The sequence below is a fragment of the Acanthisitta chloris genome, unplaced genomic scaffold, assembly GCF_000695815.1.
Source record: "Acanthisitta chloris isolate BGI_N310 unplaced genomic scaffold, ASM69581v1 scaffold20110, whole genome shotgun sequence".
Lineage (NCBI taxonomy): Eukaryota > Metazoa > Chordata > Aves > Passeriformes > Acanthisittidae > Acanthisitta > Acanthisitta chloris.
Window position 1 is genome coordinate 3,279 of NW_008653570.1, and position 11,410 is coordinate 14,688.

At 43.8% G+C, this 11,410-nt stretch overlaps 1 protein-coding gene and 3 pseudogenes across 1 annotated transcript; all 4 read left to right on the plus strand.

The window, feature by feature from the left end:
• Window positions 1-781: 781 nt before the first annotated feature.
• LOC103808768 lies at window positions 782-1,657 on the plus strand (annotated as a pseudogene).
• Window positions 1,658-4,340: 2,683 nt separating this feature from the next.
• LOC103808777 lies at window positions 4,341-5,207 on the plus strand (annotated as a pseudogene).
• A 2,294-nt stretch (window positions 5,208-7,501) lies between these two features.
• LOC103808788 lies at window positions 7,502-9,375 on the plus strand (annotated as a pseudogene).
• Window positions 9,376-10,370: 995 nt separating this feature from the next.
• LOC103808799 (UDP-glucuronosyltransferase 1-1-like) lies at window positions 10,371-11,324 on the plus strand. Its single transcript, XM_009081606.1, is given in 1 exon segment — window positions 10,371-11,324. A coding segment is annotated over 1 exon segment (954 nt).
• The last annotated feature ends 86 nt before the right edge of the window (window positions 11,325-11,410 follow it).

The window sequence follows — 11,410 nt, forward strand, 5'->3', positions numbered from 1 at the left end:
AGACAGAGATGTCTTTTCATGTGGGCGAAAGAGAGCCTAGGACAGGAAACCAATCCACCACACAGAGCCACAGACGCTGTCTCTCCCCTCCCTGTCCCCACACTTTGTTTACAAGACTGTAATTATTATTATTACCAGTTTTTGTTCTCTTAAATAATTCCTACCACGAGCAACCAGAGCTTTCACTACTGTAATGTTTCCAACATTTCATCTTAACTCCTTTTTCAGCCACTGGCAGCTGGCAGATACACCAAAAACCTGCTGCAAGTTGTGCACAAAGCTGAGCCATCTTGGTAGCTCTGATATATTCATGAGAGATGCAGGTTTGGCTGCTTCCAAGGGGGTGGCAATTTAACATCAGCCTTGTGTTCTCAGCTAGGCTAATCCAGAAGAGAAATGGTGTTGCAGTTTCCATCCATTCTGCTGGGTGTATCTTAATGGTTGTCTTTGACAGCAAAACCAGGCTGATGTTCTCACTGGGTATTTACCAAGTCAATGGTGGTTAAACCACAGTTGTTTTTACAAGATGACATCCCTGCTCTTAGTTTCATGCAGAAAGGAACATGTTAACAGACTTTCCAGCTTAAACATTCACAGAAGTGCAAGAACTCTGTACTTCCATTACATGAGCATATGTGATTTTGAAGGCTAATCACAACACTACCAGGAAGTTAAATATTTGTTTCTGTAGCCAATAAGTTCCCTGCTTGTTTTGCATGGACCTTCACATAAAGGACTGTGTCCGATCCCGCTGGAGCACAACTCGTTCACTTCCACCGAAATGGCTCTTCTCTTTCAGTGTTTTTATCACTGCACAAGCGTATTTCTTCTTCTGACATCATCTTTAACCATTGCTGAAGGTGGAAAGATCCTGGTGATACCTCAGGATGGAAGTCACTGGCTCAGCATGCGTCCAGTGGTGGAGAAACTCCAGCAAAAGGGACATGAAGTTGTTGTGGTTGTACCATCAACGAGTTTGTATATGAAGTCCAAGGAGCCACAGAATTATACAATCAAAGTATACCAGATACCTTACACAGATGAGTATTTGGCTGAGACACTCAAGTCATTTGTTGCTGCTCATTTTATTGAGCAATCGGTTTTGAATATCGTTATTACCATGTATAAAAGCACGTTAGAGATATGCTCAGTCTTTCACACCAACTGTCAGAGCCTTCTGCAGAACGAGGAGCTGATGCAGTATTTGAGAGAGAGCAAATTTGATGTGGTTTTCACAGATCCAATTCTGATGTGTGGACCAGTGGTTGCTGAGTATCTTTCAGTTCCTTCTGTCTACTTCTTGCGGGGATTTCCTTGTGGTATGGATTTTGAAGCCACCCAGTGTCCAAGCCCTCCTTCGTATGTCCCCAGACTCTTCTTATACAATTCAGACAGTATGACATTTTCTCAACGTGTGAAGAACATGCTGGTGCACATGCTTGAGTTGGTTTACTGTAAGCCTATCTATGCTAAATTTGAAGAACTTGCATCTGAGGTTTTGAGAAAGAAAGTGACAGCTACAGACCTTCTCAGCCGTGGGTCTGTTTGGCTAATGAGATATGACTTTGTGTTTGAGTTCCCAAGACCAGCGATGCCAAACATGGTTTTTATTGGAGGGATAAACTGTAATCAGAAGAAAAGGCTGTCTCAGGTATAAAATTTTACTTTGTTTTTCTGCTGAAAAGGCTAGAACATAAATTAATACACTCATAGAATCCCAGGCTGTTTTGTGTTGGAAGGGTCCTTAAAGCTTGTCTCATGCCAACCCCCTGCCATGGGCAGGAAAACGCCCATCCTTAAATCTGGTCTGACAACAACTTGGTATTTGGAGTTAGAAATTCCAGATGTTTAAATGAGAAGTCCTGCATAATGCAGAGGTGTTATTTCCTGGTATCCAGAAATGTTATTTCCTGGTATCCAGCATTATCATATCCTGGCAAAACTAAAGCCATATCAGGCTCAACTGTGAGACTTTAACTGACATACAACCTTTAGGCAAATGATGGTCTGACAACAACTTGGTATTTGGAGTTAGAAATTCCAGATGTTTAAATGAGAAGTCCTGCATAATGCAGAGGTGTTATTTCCTGGTATCCAGAAATGTTATTTCCTGGTATCCAGCATTATCATATCCTGGCAAAACTAAAGCCATATCAGGCTCAACTGTGAGACTTTAACTGACATACAACCTTTAGGCAAATGATATAAGCTTTTGTGTTGAACCTGTTGTCCTTTCTTCCCAGCTGTCTCATGAGTCTGTCCATACTTCCATGTATCCCTTCTTCTTTCATCTGCACTGAAGGTTACAGGACTTAAATTTTACCTGTTCATTAGCTTTATTTCTGTCACAGCCATTTACCAGATTGATTCATTTCCATCTGCTGTTATGTCATGGTGTCAATATCTAACCCTTCAAAAGAAATCCTCCTTAAATTCTATCCATCCCTTCTTCTAGAAGTTATTGAATTAGGTTTTAAGCTTTTCTGGGTATGGATATCTCCTGTAAATTCCCATTGGGGTTTTTGGGTACCAAACTTCTAGTGTTCATTCGAGCCCTTGTCAAAGCTTATGGGCAACTGCCCTGTTTTCTGTGCATCTCCTTCTCCTGAGCTATTTGAAAACTCCTGTTAAGTTAATCCATGTTGTACACTGCTAATATGGGGACAGTGTGGGTGATGGGGCTGGCTGCTCTTTTTGGAGAGCATGTTCTCAGCAAGGCCAAAGCTTTCCCACCCCATGGGAAAGAAAGCTCCGCCTGTAATGTAGAGCCCTAAATGCGTTGGAGAAGGAAATTGTATCCCAAAGGCACCTGCCTAGCCACCTACTTACAAATTTTTATGGTGAGAGGTTCTCACCAAGATTTAAAATCCCAACAATTTATAAACAAGAGGGGTCTGGACACACAGAGTTGAGGTCATGAACAGACCTGACACTGTTCATGTACAACTCTTGACTTCATGAATTAGAACTGTGTTGTTGGTTGAGGTTGTCTGAGGTACAACAGTGAACTGTTGTTTTGCAACTTCATTTTATACCTGATAGGATAAGGAGCTAGATGAAAGGAGAGATGAGAAAGGATTTTCTGTTGGCTGCTTGTCCTTGGAAAACTGCAAGTTTGCATTAATGAAAAGGAAAATTAATTTTTCTCAGTGATGCCAGCTAGTTTTGGTTATTAAAATGAAAGCAGAAAGCAAACCCAAAGCTCTTTAACATTGATTTTTCATATTTATCTTGCTATATGTTTCACTGTATCATGGAATCAGCTGTGTTGGGAAAGACCTCCAAGATCATCAAGTCCAACCCTACCATGGTTACTAGACCACGGCACTAAGTGCCACATCCAGTCTCATCTTGAAAACCCCCAGGGACGGTGAATCCACCATCTCCCTGGGCAGCCCATTCCAATGCCTGATAACTCTCTACATAAAAAGTCTCTTCCTAGTATCCAACCTAACCCTCCCCTGGCAGAGCTTGAGTCTGTGCCCTCTTGTCCTGCTGCTGGTTGCCTAGGAGAAGAGACCAACCCTCACCTGATTCCAACCTCCTTCCAGGGTGATAAGGTCTCCCCTGAGTCTCCTCTTCTCCAGGCTAAACAACCCCAGCTCCCTCAGCCTCTCCTCATGGCACTTGTGCTTGAGTCCCTTCACCAGCCTCGTTGCTCTTCTCTGGACCCGCTCCAGCACTTCAATATCCTTCCTGACCTGAGTGGCCCAGAATTTCATTTTCAAAACAGGAACAATTTATATTAGTTTCTATAGACAAGAATATGCATATTAAAAATTACTAAATTGCTACATTCTGTGACAACTCTGTCAGCCTCCAATGGAATGATGGAAACCATGGAGACCAGCTGGAAGAGTCACTTTAGTGTTCTCTTCATAGACACAGTACTACCGTATGGGGTCAGCAGTGTTCTGTCCAGCCACCCCTGCATGCGTTTTGTTCACTGAACCCCCTGTACTTTAGAGCATGTTGTCAGTAGATGTCAGCCCTTGGGGGTGGTGGGCTGATGGCAAGAAGTGGCATGAGGCTGAGGTCCTGCAGTAGGGAGAAGAAGAGTAGGCTGAGCTGTTGAGCTGTAGTTTCAGCTTGGCTTGTGCAAACCCACCTTTGAAGTGCAGACCTGAACTTAAACCTTTGTAATCATTAATCACCAAGTGTGACTCCGTTGCGTGCAAACTCATGAAGACCTGACATGGGAGGCAAGGCAAAAGGGCAGAGGCATCGCTGGAAAGCGGTGCCAAGTTGGGTGTTTGCATGGGTGGAGCATGAGCTACAAAAGCTGGCAAACCAGCCCCAGCCTCTCTCATGCATGGTTTCCTCTCTGTGCAACTCACAACATGCTGGTGGCACTGCTGCTCCCCTTCTTCTTGTGCTTCCTGAGTCCTGCTGCTGCTGGGAAACTGCTGGTGATCCCAATGGAGGGCAGCCACTGGCTCAGCATGAAGGAGGTGCTGGCCGAGCTGAACAAGAGAGGGCACGAAATAGTGGTTCTCGCCCCAGAGAACAAAATACTGATAGATTCCTCAAATTTATATGAAATGAAAACATATCCTGTGCCTTTCAAAAAGGAAGATATGGAAGCACTTATACGCACATTTGGTGAGAGATGTTTTAGCGAAGAGCCCTTCCTGACCAGGTTTTTGAATACTCTGGAAGGTTTCCGGAAGAGTGCTGCCATGTTTCGAGCTGTGTGTCATTCCTTACTCTACAACCAAGAGATGATGAAATACATTGAAGAAAGTAAATTTGATGCAGTCTTCACAGATCCTCTGAATCCTTGTGGACAGATCATTGCTGTGCACTTCTCTATCCCAACTGTTTTCTTCTTGCGGGGCATCCCATGCGCTATGGACATCCACGCAGCTCAGAGCCCAGACCCACCGTCCTACATCCCACAGATGTTCTCACTCAATACAGATCACATGACGTTCTCCCAGAGAGTGAAGAACTTCCTAATTAGCCTTACAGAGTCTTTCAGCTGCAACATAGCCTTTTCACCATTTGAAGACCTGGCCTCAGACTTTCTCCAGAAGCCAATAACAATGACACAGCTTTTAAGTCATGGATCTGTCTGGCTGAAGAGACTTGACTTTGTCTTTGACTATCCTATGCCTGTAATGCCCAATACGATTTTCATTGAAGGCATCAACTGTGGACACAAGAAGCCATTATCTCAGGTCAGTGACTGTCTGGGAAAGGTATAGCAAGGGAAAAGTTTTGGCAGTCACACACCTGCATGATGCGAGTGAGGTTTAATAGTGTGTTTGATAGTGATGTATCTTACTTCTCTCTTGTACAGAGCCATTAACAAGGGCCTGGAGTGACAGGACAAGGGGAAATGGCTTCAAACTGACAGAGGGCAGGATTAGATTGGATATTGGGAATAAATTCTTCCCTGTGAGGGTGCTGAGGCACTGGCACAGATTACCCAGAGAAGCTGTGTCTGCTCCATCACTGGGAGTGTTCTAGGCCAGGTTGGATGGGGCTTGGAGCATCCTGGGCTAGTGGAAGTTGTCCCTGCCCATGGCAGGGGTTTGGAAAGAGAAGAGATGGTAGGTCCTTCCAACCAAACCATTCTGTGATTGTACCTAAAGATGTAATTTAGATTAAGACTTTCTGTGTAGCAAATCAACACAAAAAACAGGCCAGGAGCACAAGATGTGATTCCACCTCCTTTCTTGGGGATTTTGTTCTGTGAGGGGATCACATGCCATGTTGTGTTTTATTCCAGATGAATTCAGGTATATAAGCACCATCTGAAGCAGGGATTGATGCAGAAAGGGCTGGAGAATTACAACAGCTCTACCAACAACTCTTTGCTTCACATTAAAGGCAGGAGAATATTTCTTCGAGACCATTAGCTGCTTATCCTATGAGAAAAATAACACTCTGGGTCATGTGCAACAGCATCATGTGCCCTTTTCTGTGCCAGCATGCTAGTATTTTATGGTGAAGGTTTTGATCTAACAGGTTCCATCGCAAACACTAGACAGCGGAATTCTCAGCTGTTTGGATAGAGGAATATTGATGGGTAATTGCTTGGGCATCTATAGTCTAAAAGGTCCTTGATTGCCTTGTTGATGTTCCTGATGTATGTTAGCTTCTTGCTGTGCATGATGTATATTCTTGCTTGCTCATGCTGTAATAGTCTCATGTGAAGCCAGAGATCAAGTGGGAAAGGAGATCTAGGAGTAGTCAGCTCTCCTTAGCAATGCTGGATCTATAGTTAGTGTCATCCAGCTGTCTCAGCAATAAATAACTTTGTTTCCTAGAACAGGTAAAGTTTTATCTTTGTGAACACTACTTAAAAATCAACAGACTCTCCTTTTTCTTTGAACTTTTCCTCCCTGGCCAGCCTTCCCAGAGTCTTAAGGAATGGATTTGTGCTGATCACCACTCTTACTCTTCCCCCACCTTCACAGGCCTTTGTGAACATGAATGAGTGACGCTTCACAAGAAAAGAGATTGGTATTTTACAAACCTGGCACATCTTTCCCAGAGCCAACCTTACCTGCCCTGAGGCACTACTTTACTCCTCCTGCTTCTCTTGGTGCCAGGCTTGGATTGTTTATTTCTGCTGAGCTACAAATGTTCATGCCTTGCTTTTTCACAGAAATTTCTTTCAAAGTGTTATCAACCCCCCACGTGGCCACTTTTATCAGGGTAGTGCTTTTTCTCATCTCTTCTGTCCATCAGAGCTGCTTAACAGGGACAAAGCCAGGCAGATCCTCTGGGAAAGCATCAAGACAATCCTGCCTGTAGGCAAGGCCATGGAACAGCTTCAGCTTAATATCACTCTCCTCTGAAGACAAGGCTCTTTCTCAGGGGTTAAAGATCAGCAGCAATATTTGTTGCAGAAATACTGATTCTTCACTCCTGATTTCTTCCCATTGCTCCTGGAAGAAGAAAATGATGGAGAGAGGAACAGACAAATAGGTCAGAATGAGAACAAGAAGTGTTGGGAATGACAGCATGGATTCAGTGGGTTTCCTTCACTGGTGCAACCACTTTGCTGCAGTGGAATAAATTTGTACCTGGTGGTGCAGCTGGCCCCAGTGCTGAGCTATGTGTGGATCCCACAGCCTCCTCCTTAGGATTTGCACAGAGATTGTGCACAGAGATTCAGCAAATGCTTATCAAAAAAAACAAGAAAGAAAAGAAGGCAAGCAATAAATCATTTGAATATCTGCTTTCATCAAGCCTGGTTACATCCAAGTGCCAGCACTTTTGGGATTTTATTTGGGAAAAGTCTGATTTCATTTGCAATTTAACCTCAATCAGCGCAGGGATTGAATCAGAAAGGAGGCTCAGATACCAAGCCCAGTTCTGCCCAACCCAAGTCACATTCCTCAAACAATTGTCAATGCCTTGAGTGGTGACTGGTTTAGCTGGAAAAGCAGATCCTAAAGGGGGAATGTGGGAATTTGGCTGAGGGCTGTGGTTCTATTTAAAATCAGTTAGGCCAGGGCAGATGAACAGACTTTGGATTTTGAGGAACATGGCTCATGCAAGTGAGTACAGTTCCTTAGATACTGTGAGAGTTTTGCTTTTCCTGGCTCTGTTTTGTGTGGCTGATGGTGGGAAGCTGTTGGTGGTGCCCATGGATGGGAGCCACTGGCTCAGCACGTGCTCGCTGCTGGTGGCTCTCAGCCAAAAAGGGCATGAGAGTTGCACCAGAGGTGAACCTCAATGTGAAGGCATCTAAATATTACACTCTCAAAATGTATCCAGTGCCATTAACCAGGAAAGAACTGAGAGCATGTGTGCACTCATTTGGGAATGATCTTTTTGAGAGAAGACCTTTTCTCCAAAAAATTACCACGCTCTATGAAAAAGCCCAGGTCATCTCCGACCTCTACACTTCCTCCTGCAGCAGTTTACTGCACAACAAGGATCTGATGCACTGTCTTGAAAGGAGTAAATTTTATGCTGTCCTCACAGATCCTGTTGTACCATGTGGACAAATCCTGGCTCTGCATCTCTCTATCCCATCTGTTTTCTTTCTCCGGGGGCTTCCCTGCAGTTTGGATTTGCAGGCTGCTCAGTGTCCAGACCCCCCTTCCTCCATCCCAAGAACATTTACAGACAATTCAGACCACATGACCTTTATCCAGGGTGTGAAAAACTTTGCTTTCAAATCATCAGAGTCATTTCTTTGTGAAATTGCCTATTTGCCATTTGAACTTCTGGCCTCAGATGTTCTTCACAAACCAGTAACAATGAAGGAGCTCTTAAGCCATGGATCCATTTGGCTTAAAAGAATGGATTTTGTTTTTGAGTACCCCATGCCAGCAATGCCCAACATAGTTTTTATTGGAGGTATAAACTGTGGAAAGGAAAAGCCACTCTCTCAGGTCAGTGATTTCCATGGTAAAATAGATTCATGTTTAATGCTGTTAGCAGATGTTCTCTGTGTATGTAATTGGCTATGTGAGTTTGTGAGGTTTATACTTATAGAATCATAGAATTAACTGGGTAGGAAAAGACCTCTCAAGATGATCAAGTCCAGCCCTACCATGGCACTAAGTGCCACATCTCCTTGTGCTGTAAATCAGACAAAGAAAACTGGTGAAATAGACAAAGTAATAGGTGAAAAACTGGGTTGGTTTTAATTGTTTCCCACTCCTGCAAGTAATTCTCTGTAGCACTAGCAGGATCTAAGTATTTTTTGCCTCCACAACTGTTTCCTTTGGGCTAGGTGGGAATAGTTCATCACTGACTAAGCAGGCACACACACCCTCTTACCATCTCTGCTGCTGCTGTTTGGGAGTTCAGTGTTGCTAACTCAAACTATTTGCTTTACTGTTATGATTGATTTTTAAAAGCAGTGAATCTTATTGGTTGATAGCCCTACCCATTCCTAATTTGGCAATGAAGTGTCATAACACATCAGTTGTTAGATAATGTTCTGATTGCTCTATCAGCATCTGCATCTGCCAGAGCTTGTGCTGCCTGCTGAAAATTTTCCCTGCAAAGGGTTTGCCCAGAGCTGCAGTAGTTTGATAAACGTCCTTAAAAGTATTCTGGTGTGTATATCAACCTCCATATTAAATTGTTCTGTTGTCAAAGTTGCTTCTCTGCCATAATTGTCCTAATTAGGGCTTGTCTGCAAATCCTGTCTATGCAGGAATGTTTTTCTCTTTCATGGCCCCAGGGTGAACTCTTCCTAGACTGCTCTAAAATGGTGTTTTTGAGGTGCTCATTCAGTTTTATCTACAGCTGGCAAGAAACATGTCCTTCGTCCTTTCAGTCCCTACTTCATCCTTCCAAAAAGATCCTTCCAGGGAAATGAACTTTGATAGCCAATTTTCCTTTTTCCTCACAGTGTCACAATGTAAAACTGATAAAGAAACCACTGCGTTTCTCATGTGAAGGATTAATATTTTCCTAATCCTTTACAAAGAGAAAATGATATGGACTGGCAGGAGGGTAGGGATTATTTTACACTGAAACATCTTGTTTGGAGAATTAATATTCTGTTAATTAGCTCTTGTGAGCAGAGTTGTTGAAGGATCCCTCATCTCCTTAAATCATAGCCTCATGGAATAGCTTCTGGGTGGATGTGTTTCGTGATCTTCCCAGGCACATAGGTGAGCCTGACAGCTCTGGAGTTCCCAGGGTCCTCTAAAATGTTTCCTTTTTTCCCAGTCACCTGGGACTTCACCTGAATGCCAGGGCTTTTTCAATATCACCAAGAGTCGCTTGGCAACTATTTCAGCCAACTCCCTCAGAACTCAGGTCCCATGTGTTCAGGTCATTAGGTCTCCTTATGCATGTTTGGGTTCCACAAGCAGTCACAAACAAGATCTTCTCTTACACTGGGTGGGATTTTGCACTCCCACTCTCCGGCTTTTGTCCATCCACTCAAGAGGTATGGGAAGAGAGATTGCCAGTGAAGACTGAGGTAAAAAAAGCTGTTGAGTACCTCAGTCTTCTTGTCCATTGTTAGCAGTTTGCCAGGATTATTTATCAGGAGGGATACACTTCCTTTGACCTTCCTTTTCTGGCTGACATGTCTGTTGAACCTCTCCTTGTTAATATTTGCATCCCTTGCCAAGTTCAGCTCCAGCAGCACCTTGGACTTCTTGACCCCATCCCTACAACCCCAGACAACATTCCTCCAAAGCCAGTGTCCCTCCAACACAGAATGGCAAATGTTGTACACTCCAGCTGCTGCCCTGATTAGTATCTGCCAACCTGGCTGAACTTTAACACCTCTATAGCCATCTTTGCCATATTAATGATTATATATTTACCAAAGAGCAAATAAGTCTAAAGATCATCCAGAGAAAGCACATCACAGGTTGCTTAAATACACATCGCTGGGAATATTCTTCCTTAGAGGCACTCCCTGGATTTCTGCAGACATGGCTCCAGGGCTCCATTCTCATCTGCCAGTAATGGCCACACTGGTTCTGCTGCTTTCCCTGCTGGGTTTGGCTGCTGGTGGGAAGCTGCTGGTGGTGCCAGGGGATGGGAGCCATTGGCTCAGCATGAGAGAAGTGCTGGAGATCCTCAGGCAGAAGGGACATGAAATAGTTGTTGTTGCACCTGAAGTCAGTTTGCACATGAAACCTTCAAAGAATTTTGTGATGAAAATGTACTCAGTCCCTTACACACAGGAAGAGATGGAGGAAGTTTTCCAAGGATTTTTTCATATGTCATTTGAAGAAGGATCTTTTCTGGAAAGATTTATTAAAGTATATGAAGGTATGAAAAGAATCACGGACCTGGGTGTCATTGGCTGTGGTCATCTCCTGCAGAACAAAGAGCTCATGGGGTATCTTGAAGAGACCAAGTTTGATGCCATCCTTACAGATCCTGTAGTGCCTTGTGGGTTGATACTAGCAGAGCATCTTTCACTTCCCTCTGTGTTTTTCTTACGAGGAATCCCATGTGGTTTAGATTTTGAAGCCACTCAGTGCCCCAATCCTCCTTCTTATGTCCCCAGGACATTCACACAGCTTACCGACCACATGACCTTTCTCCAGCGGGTAAAAAACCTCCTCCATGACATCCCAAGTTTTTTTCTCTGTGATTTTGCCTTCCAACCGTATGAGAAACTGGCTTCTGAGTTCCTCCATCAGGACGTGACTGTGCTGGATCTCTTACGCAAGGGGTCTATTTGGCTCCTGTGGGTAGAGTTCGTGTGACCTTTGATGCCCAACATCATTCCAATTGGAGGAGTAAACTGTGCTCACAAGAAGTTGCCTCAGGTGGGTCATGCTGTGTGTATAATCTATGGTGTGATTGAGCTGGGTGTTCTCCAGTGTGGAATTGTGTTGCAGAAAGGAATCAGGTTCCCATTTAGAGTGAGTTAGCTGATTACTCATGATAGAAATGACTTTTATCTCATTTTCTCCCTCAGTTCCCTTTTCCTTGTAGACAGCAATAGGTTCTGGCTTTT